At 51.3% G+C, this 17,959-nt stretch overlaps 1 protein-coding gene across 3 annotated transcripts in view; it reads right to left on the bottom strand.

Moving 5' to 3' along the window:
- ERG (ETS transcription factor ERG) overlaps nucleotides 1-17,959 on the bottom strand; it is a 153,280-nt gene that overhangs the window by 83,913 nt on the left and 51,408 nt on the right. Inside the window, exon 1 of one of the 3 annotated variants that reach the window (XM_036351277.1) lies at nucleotides 9,107-9,267. The exons of 1 other annotated variant lie outside the window; for it this stretch is intronic. Coding sequence is in view for 1 of the 2 variants with exons in the window: in XM_036351276.1 (XP_036207169.1) it covers nucleotides 9,107-9,124 (18 nt within the window). In the remaining variant the exon portion in view is untranslated. Of the gene's footprint in view, nucleotides 1-9,106; nucleotides 9,268-17,959 lie in introns of those variants that run through there. One more of the 3 variants, XM_036351276.1, reaches the window with a different exon arrangement.

Below are 17,959 nucleotides of genomic sequence, written 5' to 3'. Positions count from 1 at the left end.
AACACAAGCCGGGGCACAGCTACTGCTGATGCTGGGCCTCACCCAGGCTGAGCCTCCTGCTCCATCTCTTTATTTCTTTGGTCCAGACTCCCGGTTTGCAGCCAAACTGTCCCCCACATCCTGGGATGAGGGGAGTGACCCACCTGGCAAGAGGCAGAGGGAAGTGGACGAAAGCAGGTCTGAGAGGAACCCCTGAACATATGAGATGTTCTAGGAGCCCCTCATTCTCATGGCTGTCTTTCACATTATAAAACACTCCCTTGGGCGCGGCTGGCGTGGCTCAGTGGTTGAGCATCAACCTATGAACCAGGAGGTCACAGTTTGATACCCAGTCAGGGCACATGCCCCAGTCAGGGCTCGATCCCCAGTGTGAGGTGTGCAGGAGGCAGCCGATCAATGATTCTCTCTCCTCATTGATGTTTCTATCTCTCTCTCCCTCTCCCTTCTCTGAAATCAATAAAAATATATTTTTTTAAAATCTCCCCTTGGCTTATTAGCTATTTGCAAAGCAGGAGGACGAGCAGGGAAGGGGTGTGAGAGTGAGAAGCGCGGAGACAAAGAGGGTGACAAAGGCTCGAAGGTCATCCCGGGCCAGCTGAGCAGGGGCCACGGCCCGCCCAGCAGCAAGCTCTCCTAGCCCTGTCTCAAGTCAGCAGTGCCGACCAAGTGCTTGGAGCAACGGGCACTCACTATTCTGTAAGAGTTTTTATTTCATCAGAGGAAAACTGGCTTTTAAAAAATGTCAATTCACAAACTGTCGTAGAAATGGAAAGAAAAACAGAGCTTGTATGGATTTCCTGATTTTAGTCCTACAAGGAAAATGTATTTGAATGGAATGAATAACAAAATTAGCGAACAATGTACCCAACTCCATTCATCTGGCCACAACCCCGAGGAGCAGAAACTAGTGTATCAGAGGGAAAGGCCCAGGTGTCATGGGCGGGGACTGGGCAAGGGTGAAAGGTCAGGAAGCCCATGTCCCTGGTTCCCGGGAAGAAGCAAGGCCAGGAGGGGCGAGTTTACCGGCTGAGGTCACATAGCATCAGAGGGACGCGGGAGCCACCCGCTCCCTCCCCACGTCCCCCACCAGCCTCTGCCTCTCGCCTCCCTTTCCGTGGGAGCAAGATAAGACCAAGCCCTTCCCCCCAGAGGCTATTTTAAGGAGGCCCTGGAGAAAGGCGCCCAGGGCCTCCCTGGGCGGGAGACAGACACGGGCTGTGCTTGCTCCCTCCACCCTCCGCATTTCTGACGCTCTGGGCACATCAGGTAACACCTACGAGCAACAGAGATCCAGAGAGGACTTCGCAATATAAAACCACATACACTTTTTTTTCTTTCTAAACTTGGAGCAACATCTTGGGAAATCTACCTCAAATTGAGACACAAACTAATCGTGTTGACACACTCTGGAGTGTTGTTTCAACAGCCCCTCTTCCTCTAAGGTGATCACTGAGCAGCACCGGCACAGGGCTCACCTTGAACAAAGATACTCAGGCAGGCCCACCGCTGTCGGCCCACGCTCTGAATGCATGGCCGCCGGGGGGACTATGAGTGGGGGTTGAGGGAGAAATTCCCTCTTCAGTGCTGGCTTTGTGCGATGCCAAAGGATTAATTGGCTACACCACAATATGGAAAGAAAGATGCTAAATCCTCAAGGCAGAATGCCTGGAAGGCGGCTGGGTCCGATGTAGAACATGTTCTAAATGTTCTTTCTTTTGTTCTCCGGGATTCGACATGCATTGTCTCGCAGCAGCCCTGATGGCAATGTCCTGATTGGACTGTGATGTGGCTTTTAAAATGAATGACGCTGCTTGGCCTTGGCCCTTCTTTTCTAAATGTCCCTGAACTTATCTGTGGTCAGCAGCGGCTTCCCCCGCCACCCCCCACCCCCCCACCTCTGAGCCTCCCCCCCTCCCCCCGCAGTCAATTCCATGTTGGGTGACACCGGGTGGAAAGCTCGGAGCTGCATTTTCAGTCCCAAGACGAGAGCAAGGAAATGGACACTTGGGACGAGGAAACTTCAATCAGCAGCTGGTCCGGGACCTAGAGCCACTGCCTCTTGGAAACGGCCAACTACCAAATACGGGAAGAACCCGGTCCCCAGGCAAACACAGCGTCTGGCGCAGGGTTCGGGGCCTGAGGGTTCTGGCCCCTCTTCTTGATTCACCACCGAACGTGTAATAATTGCTGCCTGGGTTTGTTGTTGTCGTTGTTCACACAAAAGCAGTAACGTACATTAGCCAGTTCCAATCCTTTTCATTAGCCAATGAACTGCATGACTATATCATTGAATACATCATTTCTCTTTCTGCACCGGAGTTTAGTATTTGAGGCTAGGGCAACGCGCAGGAAAAGGAGATGATCTGATGATAAACTGAGGGGAAACGAAGAGATTTGTGTGACTCGAGCAACATTCTCAGCCTCGTTAATCCTCTGTCTCTACTGGTACAAACGCAGCAGCACCCAGGTTGCGTGAGTAGCACATGAGAGGGTGGGAGCGCCCAGCACGGCGTGGCCTGGAACCAGCGGTTCTGAGGAGGGTGTTCAGGGGGATGATAAACTCGAGATACAACAGCTGCCTTTTCGATGCTCTTTTAAACATCAACACAATTCTATTTCACTTTTACTTACCTCGGAGAACTATCTCTAAAGCAACACGACTCCTATTTAAACATCCACAAGAATGATTCTACTACTGTGCTTAGAACTTCAGAATGAGCTCCTCGCTGGGGGAGAATGTCTCCATTTTCCTCTTCAGGGCTTCAGAGGATCTTAATGAAAACTTATTTTTTCAGCAATTTTTTACGGAACCCCTGCAGTTTGCCAGTCACTGCTGAGGACACCCAAGCGACGGAGAGCCGATCACTGCACGCGGGTCCGATGGCTGACATGGGTCCACGTGACGTTTCTGGAGAACGTCCACAAACACAAGCTACGCCAGGGGAATGTGCTGACAGGAAAGAAGCGAAGCGGGAGAGAGCGGACAGAATGAGGAATGATCTTAAACTTCATACGACATGCCCCAGCCAAGCTCAATAGGGGAAAGATGTGGGAAAGAAGTTTGATCAAACAAGGAATGGAAGGATGAATAAGAAAAAGGCCCAGGGGTCACAGTGGCCACTTGCGAAAAGGGGTTCACGGTCCAAAAATGTAACGGAATCCTGTAATTAAGGAAATACAAATAGAAATGAGATTCCAGCTTTGCCGGTCAGAGTGGCAACGATTCAAAGGGGGAAAATATCCAGAGTTGTTACGAGTACAAAGAAACCAGCCTCATCTACGGCTGGAAGAGCTGGAAATTGGTACAGCCTTCCCAGAGAGTACATGGGCCAATTTTTTTTTTTTGGCAAATATTTAAATTTGGCAGAGACTTAAAAAATTATGTATACCCATTGGTCCAATAGGTCCTTTCCTTAAGACACAGGACTAACAAAATGAGTTTTAAAAAATTAGACAGAAGTTGAACTGCAATCTAGTTAGTGAAAAACTGAAAGCATTATTATTTCCTACAACAGGATGTCAGTTAAATAAATTATAATATTATTTTAAAGGAATATAATTAAGCATAAAAAGCCTGCTTACCCTTACCAAATATTTTGAGTGACCTGGGGACATGTCTGTGAAACAATGTTAACCGAGAAAAGCAAGACAGGTAGACAGAAGGACAGAGGGAAACACACAGTAGGCAGACACACCAAATGTTAGTCATTTTCTCTGGCTGGTTGGAATGAGGAGCAATTTGCATTGACTTTATAATGTTGTTATTGTTTTTTCATTTAAAAAAACAACAAAGTGCATTTTTCAGCATTCCTGAAATAGAAGGACTGCCGGCACTCCAGGAGCCTGCTCCCGCCCCAGTCAGGACAGGGGGCGTCATAGGCTCTGCCTCCTTCAGCACAGAGCCCACCGCTGCCCACTGTGTAGTACCTGCCCTGTCACACCCTTATTCCAGGACACCACAGGCCCCCTCCTCCTGCCCTCCCCCGGCTGCGGCCTCCCAGGCCCGTGTGCCTGCCCTGACATGCAGAGGGGACCTGCTATTCTACCTCTTCAAAAGCTTTAGGCTAAACTCCGAGGGCTCTGGGTTTCACAGCTGAAGCAGGGCAACGGAACAGCAGAGAGTTCAGAGCCCGGCCAGAAGGCCAGTGCGATCTCTTAGGAACGGACTGTCCTACGGCAGCTGCCATCTGCTGAGCACCTGCTAGAGCAGCGGTTCTCAACCTGTGGGTCGTGACCCCTTTTGGGGGTCGAACGACCCTTTCACAGGGGTCACCTAAGACCATTGGAAAACACATATGTAATTATATTTTGTTTTTGTGATTAATCACTATGCTTTAATTATGTTCAATTTGTAACAATGAAAATACATCCTGCATATCAGATATTTACATGACGATTCATAACAGTAGCAAAATTACAGTTATGAAGTAGCAACGAAAATAATCTTATGGTTGGGGGTCACCACAACATGAAGAACTGTATGAAAGGGTCGCGGCATTAGGGAGGTTGAGAACCGCTGTGCTAGAGGCTCTGCAGCCTTCACTGGCACCAGCCCGGGACAGCCTTTAAAAATCCCCTTTCACAGGTGAGGAAACTGAGGTCACACAGGCGAGGTCCCTTGCCCGGGGTCACGTGACTGTACGGATTCAAATGCAGGTGTGTCTGTGGCCACAGAAGATAAGCAAAGAGGACAGCTGTCCTCCATCCTGTCCTCACCAAAGGAGGGATGAGCCCCCTGTAGCAGGTGGGGCTCCCCTCGCTCTAGAGAGAAGACCCTGCCCAGCCGAGCATCGAGCACACCCCTAGCGCTGGAAGGGCCTGGGGGCTGTACTGCCTCCTCTCAGAGGCCTCACACCCAGGGCAGCTCCAACCCCAGCTGCCCTGCGGCCGGAGCCTGTGTCCCCTCCGCATCGGCCGTCCCGCCAGCTCCTGGGGCCAGTGGGGTTCTCTGCTGCGGGCTGCGCTCCCAGGAGGGAGCTGGTTCAGAGGCTGAGTCAGGAGCAGGGTTTCCCCGGAGGCATCGGTAACGGCTGTTCCCTTATTCACTTCATTTCACCATGTGCTTTTTCAGGAGCCACCAACAAGTGTATAAAGGAGTGTGTTTGTGAGGGTTTTCTTTTAAATAAAGGTGTGTTTTGCAAAAAAAAAATTGTGAAATCATCACTTTAAAGAAAATATAATTAAGAAATAATTCGGCGTTTCAGAAAATTCCCCGAGAGCCTGGCAGTCCCACATGAATGTACTTAATGGGAAAGAATATCCACAAATTCAGTGGCTCCATCCGCTCTCCGGGACACTGAGTCAGATGCCCGGGACGAGTGCGCACAGGGGCTCAGACACCAAACCGTGTCCCCGAGCCCCGCCGCAGTGCACACCGCGAGCCATTGAAATAATGGCCTGGAATTCCACTCTCAGGGCCTCCTCTGGGGGTCTGGTACTCACAGAGCAGGATGGTGGCATCTTTCATGTCCCATGCCTTCCACTGTCACAGACCACCCCTCCCCACAACAAGAGATGAAACGGTTCTTATTCCACATAAGCTGGTGGGTTGACAAAAACCATACACCCAGAGCTATTAAGCATTTCAAAACCCTAGGAGATGCCCTGACCAGTTCGGCTCAGTGGATAGAGCGTCAGCCTGTGGACTCAAGAGTCCCAGGTTCGATTCCGGTCAAGGCCATATACCTTGGTTAAGGGCACATACCCACTGGAGGCAGCTGATCGATGTTTCTCTCTCATCGATGTTTCTAACTCTCTATCCCTCTCCCTTCCTCCCTGTGAAAAATCAATAAAATATTTTTAAAAACCCCTAGGAGATGAACTTTCTTCATAGAACCCTTAGCTTTTCAATAACTTTCTGTGCTCACGCCTAGTAGCCGATATCAGCGCGCGCCCGCTCCGTGCAAGGCATGAAGCATGTAAAAGGGGCTGTCTGTTTTTAAATGAACACTGCAGGTTGCAATGACCATCAAACCCGGCAACCTCTGTTAAATCAGAGAAAGTGACTCATCTAAACAACTGATTGGAAACAGTAATATCTGCTTCCTCATCAAGCCTCGGTGGTAACTTTCCATATCCTGTGGGATCCGGGCCTGCTGTGTGCTGGGCGGGCTCTCTCCTCCTCCTTCAGCACCAGGTCGCTGGGATGAAGGAAAATCCCCACATTTCCCCCCCCCCCTTTTTTTTAAAGACTCGAGACCATTAAACCAGTGGTTCTCAACCTTCTGGCCCTTTAAATACAGTGCCTCATGGTGTGACCCAACCATAAAATTATTTTCGTTGCTACTTCATAACTGTAATGTTGCTACTGTTATGAATCGTCATGTAAATATCTGATATGCAGGATGGTCTTAGGCGGCCCCCGTGAAAGGCATCACGACCGCCAAAGGCATCATGACCCACAGGTTGAGAACCGCTGAATTAAACTCTAGAATCAGGGACTGTTACCGGGGTCCCTGGACCACCCAAGGAGTCCAGGGAGAGCAAGACTTTCACTAGATACAGCGTCTCCAGGCAAAAGCAGCATCTGAGAGGGGACCGTGGCCACAACAGACTTCCCAAGCGGCCTGCCGCTTAAGAAGAGGATCAGGGGACTCTTGGGGGTGGATTAACAATACCAGCAGGAGCACAAAAGAGTCCCAGGGCGACCGGGCCCTGCTGTCTACAAGAGAACAGGGCGCGGTTCTGTGGGGCAGCGGAGGAAGGCGCAGAACCAAACTGACCTGTGAACTGCATGCAGGGACCTCACCCTCAATGTCCTTGTGCTTTATTACAACTCGTAATCTGATCTCAAAATCCAGGAACACTGAGAGATAAACGTGAGCTCCTGAAATTCCTTTACTTCTTCCCATAAACAGTGTGTTCCCGATTCCAAACCAGCACGGGGAAAGAAGGGTGAGGGTCACAAAGGCGGCATCGAAACATTCAGCTTGTCATCACGCCTCACGGGGCCCGAGAGTCACGCCAAAACCCCCTCAGCTGTGCCATGCCACATCACAAAGCCACATCACAAAGGCAGCACCTCTGGCACTTAATGGGCCAACTGGTTTATTTACTGAGAGAACAGAACACGCAGGGTGTGTGAGCCTGGCACCGCCTGTAGGGAAGACTGCGTCCTAGACCCAGTGGACAGCCTCAGCCTGCCCTACGCCGATGGGAGCTCTGCACTCACATAATAAAAGCTGCGGTCCACGGCTGTTCCTATAAGCACGTCGGTAAAATCATCTCCTGACTCTACCCAGGAAGGCAAACAGAAACATATCTTGGAGGAAGTTGCCTATAAAGAGGGGCCATTCTGTTTTAACGGATTAAAAAGAATTCACTTGACGTCATTTTAAAAGTCAGCCTGAGACGTAGACAATCCGCAGATAACGCAGTGCAATAAAACGGGACCGCGAGCGTGGTCCCCCAGACAAGTGGGAGCTCTGCCCCGAAATGTGCTCTGAAAGCCACACACGCTCCAGCTCCAACAACAGCTTCCGATCTTCAGAAGCGTAACACTGGTGTGTGTTGCGAATGCACCCACATTCTGAAGGATGGTCTGCTATTTTCATGTCCTTTAATGCACGGCCTTTTTGAAACACACAAACACACATAAAATCGCACTCAAGCTATTCAAGGATGACAAAGAGTATCTGCTTTAACTGCTGTGACATAGGGACTTAATTAAGGGCGAAAATAAAATGAAGAGGGTAGCATGCTGGCTTATAAAATAAAATAATTCCTACTCGTATAGCTGAAATGGAGCACACGCCACCCCCGATTCCACCCCTGCGCTCTGGGAGTTACATTTCAGCAGGCTGTAAACCCGGAGCCAGAGGAAGAAAAGTCTGCCTAAGGCCAAAGTCTCTGATGCGCGAGTATTCTGATGCATTATTGAACGTGCGTGGAGAACTAAAACAAACCTTGAGGAGTAAAACCTGAACAGCGCTTCTGAAATGCAGTTCATAGGGTGGGCGTTCATCGAGTCCTCTCCCACCAGCGTTCAGATGACAGGAAGCCCCGAACCAAGGAGGAATCCTGAAAACGCCTGGGCCCAATTCTGGGCAAACTTTCGTTTTCATGCGCTTTCAAGTGAACTAAAACCGGTGATGAAAACACACCCGAATGCTCCTCACCTCTATGCCAGCGAACAAAAGGCACGCAGCTACCAAAAACTATATATTTTTCCTCCTTTCGGGCGACTTTTCCCTTTTCTACAAACGTCACCAAGGCACGGTGGCCGGGAACATATTTTAACAGCCTGGCACTTCACGGACTCCATGCCGCTGGCTTGCACTAAGAGTGACATCCATTTCACTTCCAGAGTGAGGCCGCATTTAGGTTCCCACCGACAGAGTCACGTCCACCTTCATCTTTGTACACTAGACACCAGACACGTTTGCAAGAAAAACACATCAGACCTCACAGCCCCCAGCACGGAGCACGGACAGGCCATGCCTCTCCAACCCCCACAAAGCAAACATCGCCGAGAAGGAAGTTTACTCCCAGGGCACAGAAAAGTAGGCATTTTATTAAAGACGGACACATGACGCAGCAAACCCAATTACCACCGCCTGAGTTATGAGAACACTCCGTTCTCAGCATGGAGGGTCCAAAAAGCAAGCCAGCATTTGCATGTCCGTCCCATGCCCAGCAGCCGCTGGCCGGGGACCTCTTCTCTTCCACGGGGCCTGGCGGGCAACCCTGATGCTCGGGCGTCATCCCAGAGCATCCGAAAACTCCGCGTCCACAGGCCCATCCTTGTCCCGGACCCTGCCCTCCAGCCGCTCCGGGTCCATGGCCGCCCGTCCGGACCATCAGGGAGAGTGAAAGAAGCAGGAAAATTCAGACGCGCTCCGAAAAGCCCTCGCAAAAGTCCGCCACGGCACGCCACCGTGAATTTAGAAACCCCAATTTTTTTCTGAGTTTGAAGTTTTTAAGCCTTGCGGATGGTTGGAGTAGGAAAAAGGAAATTTACTAGGCAGTGCAAAGGAAATCTTGTTGTCCTCTATTGTGGCCGTGGGGGTGTTGCCCAATCCTCACTTATCTGCCTTGATAAAGGAAACCAGAGAAAAGAACAAGAAGCACAAGATTCCTGCCAAGCAAAAAGGTGCCCTCTGCTTACCTTAATCGTGCTGGCCATAATGCAATCACGTTTATCGATCGCTAATCAATGTTAATAATAATTATTGCTTCTCTCTGACCAGAAAGTAGTTTGGATGAGGTTGTTTAGAGCGGATGAGATTGTGCTAAGTCTGGGAAATGAAGTCAGCCAATGGCAGGAAGAGCTTTCTATTGGTCCTGGCCGCCCAACCCGAAGAAACAGGATATTTGGGAGTGGAGAGATAAGAGACCCCGAAAACAATGTTGTTTTTCTTGATGATATGCAGCCAGGAGATTTTTTTTTAATAAAAAAAAAAAGGGCATCCATTGCCTGGGACTGGGGCGGCCACAGCAGGTGTGACCCGGCGTGCCGGTGTGACAGGCCGCGCCGAGGCAGGATGCAGATGTGGCGGGACTCCGCGTGGCTTCACACGGGCCGCCGGCACCTCGGGGACCTGCTGCCGGTGCCGGGCCTGCGCCGCCCCCGCCTCTGGAGCTGCCGCTCCACTCAGACCCAGGACCGGAGCCCGCCCTCTGCTCCTTCCTTCACCCGAAAGGAAAGTGCAGGTAGAGCTTATTTCAGGGCGATGTTCCATGATGGCCACTGGCTTGCAGGTTTTTAACAACCTTCATGTAGTCCACATCTCAGGGGAGTGCCCAAAATCGCTTCTTTTTTTCCCTCCAAACACACCATTTCTATTTGCTCCACCATAAACCCATTGAAAATACCAAGACTCTAGAATTAAAGGAAGCTAGAGAAATAAAGAGAAAAATAAACCTGTCAAATCCTTGTTCTCAAATATTTATTTAAAATGCAAATAACTAGCCCAGCCAACGTGGCTCGGTGGTTGAGCACCGTCCTATGAACCAGAAGGTCCCGGTTTGATTCCCGGTCAGGGCACATGCCTGGGTTGCGGGCTCCATCCCCTGTGTGGGGCAGTGCAGGAGGCAGCCAATCAATGATTTTCTCTCATCACTGATGTTTCTCTCTCTCTCTCTCTCTCTGAAATCAATAGAAATTTATTTAAAAATAAGGAGAAAAAATAAAATGCAAATAACTAAAATCATGATGAACACTTTTTAACATGGCAGAGAGCTGGTTCCACCCAGACGCGCCTCAGATGCAGACCTGCCGGCCCTCTTGCCCACAGACATGCCCTGCAGGGCCTGAGCCAGTGTTTCAGGACCCGAAAGTTCAGGGCCACGCGTCTGTTTTCCACCCGAAGGAAGTCCAGCTCGTGTAGGCCTGGACATTCCTTGGAGGACGGCAGGCCTTTAAGTACTCATTTTCAGGAAATTACTCGTTCTCTGGAAGAATCAACATTTTGCTTTGAATCTGGCTACATGAAAGTTGGCCCAGTCAAGAGGTGTGGTCTCTACAGGGGCCCACGGGACACAATGGACCGGGCCCGGAGTCACGGGCAGCGCCTGGTCTCGGGGGCGCATGTCCAGCGAGCTGATTTCACTCAGATTCCGGGCCTGCGTGTGTCAGGGCTCCATCAGCTGCCTGAGCTCCTGCGGCTTTTGTTGTCCCACGATTGCCCCACTCGAGGTAAGGATAGACGGAGGAGGCGGAAGAGCGCGGAGAAGGAGGGAAGAGGGAAGGAAGGAAAGAGGGTGGAGGGACGGCAAGAAAGCAGAGGCCAAGGAGAAAGTGAAAGACATAAAGACACAAAGGAAGGAAAAACTAAAGAGAAAATAAGTCTCGGTCTGCGTAAGAATCACAACCTGACACATTCCCAGCGCCCATGGTTTGAAGAGACGTGGACTTCCGCCCTTTTCATCTCTGAACAATGAAGGAGATGGTGGCCGGCTGATTAAAACTTTGTTTCCACTGAAATTTCAAAGCACTGAGTTGTTTTATCCTGATCCACTGGCTGGCCCCGCCCCCCTCTCACCTCCCCCACCCCCTCTCACCTCCCCCACCCCCCTCTCACCTCCCCCACCCCCCTCTCACCTCCCCCACCCCCACCCCTACAAGGCTCTTTGTTTGCTCTCCTAGGAAGCATCAATTTCAAGTGTCGCCTGTGGTACCCACACAGGCAGGGCTCTAGTGTGGATTCTCAGGAAGCAGCCTTAAGGAGGATAACTCCTTCAGGAGGACCCCTTTGCCAACGCCGTTGCCATGGAAGAGACTTCCATGTGGTCCCATCACCCTGACCTGGTAAATTTCCAAGCCCTTGGCTTCGGCAGCAGGAAGCCCTGGCATTCCGATGGGAACTACTTCTTCGTTGAACACTGACATGTTTTAAACTCTCTATTTGAACATAATTTAAACTTACAGAAAAGTCACAAAATAATGCAAAGAACTCTGAATATCCTCACTTCACCCAGTTACTCCACCTGCTGGGGTCACGTACATCACTGGCTCTGTGTTTTCTCTCTAATTGAGGCAAAATGCATGTGCATGTGTATTCGTGTAAAATGCATAGACGTGTGTGTTTTTATTCTTTAATAAGAATAAAGAAAAAATACATAACCAGGTACTATTATTTGATTGATTTCCTAAATTCATATCCATACATTTCATTATGTCTGATTTTTAAAATGTTTATCAACTTAAAAAGTGATCTCAGAAGAAGCTAATTTTGAGATAATGAATCATAAAAAAACAAATCTTCCTTTCGAATGGTGCAATGTTTGACTGATTCTCATCATCTTCAAAGAGAATAACTGCTGAGTCCTAGAACGGCACCACAGCATCCCAGCCTAGTAGTCTCCAAATATTTAATGCAGAGTTCTGAAGTCAATAAAAATATATATTTTTTAAACAGGTGCTACTTTTAATCCCACTTCATTTCTGAGGAGGGAGCTGATAGCAGGCAGCTAACGGAAGCCTGATGCTCCCACAGTGGGAGCTACGTTACTACCAGCTCTGCTATCCCCCTACCTGGCACCAAGGGAGACAATGTGTGTCTGCATCGACTGTCCTCCACCTCTTCTTTTTTTAATGTCTTTATTGATTTCAGAGAGGAAGGGAGAGGAAGAGGGGGATAGAAGCATCAATGATGAGAGAGAATCATTGATCAGCTGCCTCCTGCACACCCCACACTGGGGATCGAGCCCACAACCTAAGCATGTGCCCTGACCAGGAATCGAACCATGACCTCCTGGTTCATGGATTGATGCTCAACCACTGAGCCACGCCAGCCAGGCTGGTTCATCTATATTTTCAAAACATTTACAACAAACATACATTACAATTTAATGTAAACGTATGTCAGTAACATAAGTTTCTATGTTCTTTGTAAATATCTGTATCACGTTAGCACATGATCCCCGTAGTTGTCAGCCTCTATGTGTGTGCACACCCAACTGCACAATCCTTGCCTGTCTACCATTAATCCTTATTAACTGCAATAAGACACCAGGAGACACCTGTGCTTCCTGACGGTCCTCCCTCCACATTCACCCGCCCCGTCAATACCGATGAAGGGCCTTCTCCACGCCAGGTGCGCCGGCGGCACTAGGAAGCAGGGTGACAGGGCTTTGTCCAGTCACTGGGTGCCGGGAGGTCAGGCTAGCAGCCAGGAAGTCTGTGAATCAACTCACATTCCACACACATCAAAACCACAGAGGCTGGGACCGGCCCATGACACCCAGACTTTTTAAGGGCAAAACAATGGGAGCAGAGGGCAGCGTATTGTTCCTACGGTGACACATGGATCTGAAAACGTAGAACGTGTGGATTATTCATGAGATTCCTGCGAGGAGGATGCCCCAGGGCCTCGTGCCAAGACCTCCTGAGACCGCAGATAAGGACTGGGCGTCTGGACCGGCCGCGCCGTGGAAATCTCCATCCTCCGCGGGACTTTTCCACCCGTGGCCACGGGGACCTGCGGAGAGCAGGCAGCGCGGGGCACGCCCAGCCCCACGTCACCCACTGCTCCCTCCTTAGGAGCTGTTTCTCTGGTGTGTGTTTTTGTTCTCTGTTTGCTTTTTAAATAGATTTTTATGGATTTCAGAGAGGAAGGGAGAGGGAGAGAGATGGCAACATCAGTGATGAGAGAGAATCGCTGATGGGCTGCCTCCTGCACACCCCTTACTGGGGATGGAGCCCGCAACCCGGGCAAGTGCCCTTGACGGGAATCGAACCTGGGACTCTTCCATCCACAGGGCGATGTTCTATCCACTGAGCCACACCAGCTAGGGCCAGCTGTTCCTTTGTTCAAAGCAGACTTTGTGAGCGCAGCTTCACGCCATTGGGTAAGACTGCGTGTGTGTGTGTGTGTGTGTGTGTGTGTGTGTGTGTGTGTGAGATACCCTCCCAGCCCCTCATGAAGCAATAATCCAATTACAATGTGAATAACTATTGTTTCACCACTGTCTCTGGCGGTGAATACTCCTCAGCGCCTGGGCTGCTCTGAGCGCATGGAAACGGAGGAAATTATCACACCCTCCGTCCCCAGCTTCTCAACACCATGGGCGCAACTTCCCTCGCTGCGAGGCGCGTGTCAGCCCGGCTCAGAGACGCCGTGGAGCAACGGCCTCCATGAACACGGTTTCCGAAGCGTCGCTCTCGTGGCCAGTGTCGCCAGCCCGGCTCCTCCATCCCACGTGCCTCCAGACGCACAGGAGGACTGACCCGGGACCGGGATTCTGCCTGTGGCGACTGGTCACGGCTGGGGTCCTCAAACTTTGTGAACAGGGGGCCAGTTCACCCTCCCTCAGACCGTTGGAGGGCCGGACTATAGTTTAAAAAAAACAACTATGAACAAATTCCTATGCACACTGCACATATCTTATTTTGAAGTAAAAAAAACAAAACGGGAACAAATACAATATTTGTATTTGCATGTGGCCGGCGGGCCGTAGTTTGAGGACCCCTGCTTTAAAGAATACCCCGAGAGCAGAGCACTGATTCTGACCCGGCCGATCAGAGGAAAGAAACCTGCAGACATGCCTGTGTCGATGATCACGCTGCTGCAACAGCAAGTTTACAGCCGTGAGGACGCGAGACACAGTTCACTCCTGCATTATCACTCATTAACTGCGTGTTCTCCTCCTCACGGGCCACCGGGAACCTACTTCTTGGCCACGCCATTCCATCTGGGAACCACTGAATGCATGTGAAGGTCTGTGTCCACAGAGCGGGGCACACAGAGAGCGAGGTGAGACTCACCTGACTGCCTCAGGGCGCCATGGGCTTGCTCCAGCACCCCTGGCCCAGGATTTGGGGGTGCACCCTGCCTAGTGTCCTGCTCCTCCGTCCCCTGCTCCGATCTGGACCCCTGTGTCTAGTTCCCGTCCTCAGACACCATCCCCAGCCACCCTGAGAAGTCACCTGGGGCCGCTGAAATTAACTTCCATCTGGATCACTAGTCAGACTTGAATGTGTTCTTGCATGCATCAATCTCATTGATAAGATATGGGACATCAATGTTTATTTCTGTCTTGATCAGTAATATTTTATAAACTCATTTTTAAAAATAGACACAGTCCTTCTTCAGGGAAGATAAGCAATTGCACTACAGCGTCAGCAAGTGACAGGACCGGCCCAGAAGCTGGGATTGAAGATGCGCTGCCCGCGCCAGAGGCTGCTGTCCGTCCGTCTGCGATGGACGCGCCTTTCCCTCCGCATCCTGCATGCGCTTATTATTTGCTCACTGGTTTCTCCCACAAAGAACTCAGAAACGAGGCCCAGCAGCAAGATGATCCTCATAAACGCATTTCCATCCGCAGGAGCGCCAGCTGGCACCTACCCCACCTGAGCCAGGGAGTGACAGTCCCGCCATGGAGCTGCTGAAATGGCCCCCACGCACTGCCCCTCCCCCCCCCGTGCACTGTCCCCCCTGCACTGTCCCCCCTGCACTGGCCCCCCTGCACTGGCCCCTCCGCACTGTCCCCCCTGCACTGCCCCCCTGCACTGTCCCCCCTGCACTGCCCCCTGCACTATCCCCTCTGCACTGGCCCCCCTGCACTGGCCCCCCTGCACTGGCCCCTCTCCACTGTCCCCCCTGCACTGTCCCCTCTGCACTGTCCCTCTCTATATTGTCCCCTCTGCACTGTCCCCCTTGCACTGTCCCCTCTGCACTGGCCCCCCTGCACTGTCCCCCCTACACTGGCCCCCCTGCACTGGCCCCCCTGCACTATCCCCTCTGCACTGGCCCCTCTGCACTGGCCCCCCTGCACTGGCCCCCCTGCAAAGGCCCCCCTGCACTGTCTCCTCTGCACTGTCCCCCTGCACTGTCCCCCCTGCACTGTCCCCCCTACACTGGCCCCCCTGCACTGTCTCCTCTGCACTGTCCCTCTCTATATTGTCCCCTCTGCACTGTCCCCTCTGCACTGTCCCTCTGCACTGTCCTCTCTCCATATTGTACCTCCCCTTCTGCATAAGGAGGTAGAGGAGCTTTAGATGAAGTGCAGTTCAAATCAAGGAGCCCAGCTCTGCCCAGGTCACCATTCATCTGTGCGTTTAATTCTGTGTGAACGTGCTGAGTGGAATCAAAGCTCTGACACAGATTAATTCACCTTTCACCTAATCCCAGTACAAGTCCCCACATTCCGGGGGGCGGGGGGGGGGCCACGGAGATGCTCCCTCTTAACATATAGTCACTGCAACTTTGCACCGTTTGTGAGTGCCTGTGACTGTATCCTTTACTCACAGCCACAAAACTCATCCTGCCTGCGCAGGGCTGTAGGAAACAACCCCCTACTGGCCGAAGCAGTGCCCTACTGGGTCATCAGCCAGGGGACAGCAGGCGGCAGGGAATTCCCTGGGAGCGGCTTGCATTGCTGTCACTAGAGGGCGCTAAGGGTCCCCTAGAGACCCTTAGAGGGGACTGGGGATGCCTCATTCTTGACTTTACATTTCTGGAGCTTCTATTATGAGTCTCAGTTTTATCCATTAAAATTAAAGCCCAAATTTCATAAAGTAGAAGTTGTTTTCCAAACGTGCCCACTGTTCCTCATATGGAGCACAAGGAAGGATGCGACGGTGCAGGTCTCACACCAGACTAAAGGCATCATTTTTCAGGGTGAGATGTGACCATGCAGCTTGTGTACTTGTTCTACCCACAGGGAATAACTTCAAAACCCGGCAGATATCCCACTTCTCAGCAACTCTCAGTGGCTGGATGCGTCCCCAGTGCGCGCTCCATCGAATCGCCAGGTCCGTTTTGAGAGCATCGTTCTCTCTGCAGACAATGCCGGCCTCAGCGGCAGGCCCTGGCCTCAGCGCAGGGACTGTAGGTCCAGAAACGAGAGCCGAAGAGCACGGGTCACGCTGCACACGGTGTGCGAAGGGGGCTTGGTAGTACTTCCTCGTATTTAAAAACTGGCGTAGCTCTGGCCAGGCGGCTCAGCTGGTTGGATCACTACCTCATACACCCAGAGGTGACGGGTTCAACCCGCCAGGGCACGGACAGGCGGCAACCGATCAATGTTTCTCTCTCATGTTGCTGTTTCTCTCTCTTTCTTCTTCTCTCTAAAATCAATTACACACACACACACACACACACATATAACATATATATGGTGTGTGTATATATATATAACATATATGTGTGTGTGTATATATATAACGTGTATGTGTGTGTGTGTGTGTGTGTGTGTGTGTGTGTGTGTATATATATTACAGGGGGGATAAAATTAGGGTTACAGTTGGGAGTACACCAAACACAGTTTAGTCTTTATTTTCCATATGAACAACTGTAAACCTACTTTTGCCACACCCTGTATATAAAATACATAAATGTCTATTTATGTAAGGATAAAGAAAGGTGTAGCATGGGTATGCCTGCAGCGCATCACTAATAATAAGGGCATACAACATATATATATAGTATATATGGAATTAAATAAGCTTTAAAACAAAATATGAGAGCTTTCTTGAAAATAATTCTGCAGTTACACCGACATCAATAGTTTAAACACTGAACGCAAAATGCAGTGCCCTGGAAATGTTTGCAAAACCTCAGAGGTGTCTGATTTGGCAACTTTTCTCTCTCCGCCCTTCCCGGTACTTACACATATCTGCAGCGTTTCCTCTCCTCCCTGGCGCTCTGGTCCCCACACCAAGGCCGCGTGGGGTCAGTGGGTGACCGCCGTTTGCTTGTGTCCCTGGCTGTGTGGGCGGGGTGTGGGCAACGGCCATGCGGTCGGTGACGTGTGTTCCTCCATCCCTGCCCTCAGGGCAGAGGTTCAAGTTCAGTGTGCTCACAGAAGGACAATCACAGCCCCGTTCCATCTGCTGGTCTGCCAATGCCGGCCTCAGCGCCAGTCCCTGGCCTCAGCGCAGGGACTGTGGGTCCAGACACAAGAGCTGGAAGAGCACGGGATCTTAAAGGGAAACAAGCGGTACCGGGCACGCCAATGGCACAGAGTAGATCGGATGGGACCAGGCGCTGTGGACTCTGCCCAGCTCCCCGGGGCGCAGCTCCCCGTCAGAGACTGGCGGGAGAGGAAGGCGATGCCAGGCTCCGCACACCAGCCCCGCCGTGACCGGCTGGCTTAGGTGGCAACGGAGGGGGAGTGTGCAGCTAACTCCTAGTCGGCAAGTGTGGGACACGAACGTCCCGGGGGGGGGGAGGCTGGGGACCACCTCAGAGGAAGGGCCCAGGGCAGCATCCTGGTCCGAGGCCTGGGCTCGGATGGTGAGGTCTCAGCCTGGCTTCACCCTCACCTGCTCAGTGACCCAAAGTCTTCTACTCCCATGCCATAGTCCCAAAGTCTCCTACTCCCATGCCATAGTCCCAAAGTCTCCTACTCCCATGCCATAGTCCCAAAGTCTCCTACTCCCATGCCATAGTCCCAAAGTCTCCTACTCCCATGCCATAGTCCCAAAGTCTCCTACTCCCATGCCATAGTCCCAAAGTCTCCTACTCCCATGCCATAGTCCCAAAGTCTCCTACTCCCATGCCATAGTCCATGTGTA

This window comes from Myotis myotis, unplaced genomic scaffold, assembly GCF_014108235.1.
Source record: "Myotis myotis isolate mMyoMyo1 unplaced genomic scaffold, mMyoMyo1.p scaffold_m19_p_2, whole genome shotgun sequence".
Taxonomy (NCBI): domain Eukaryota; kingdom Metazoa; phylum Chordata; class Mammalia; order Chiroptera; family Vespertilionidae; genus Myotis; species Myotis myotis.
This window is presented reverse-complemented; position numbering and strand designations above follow the sequence as displayed.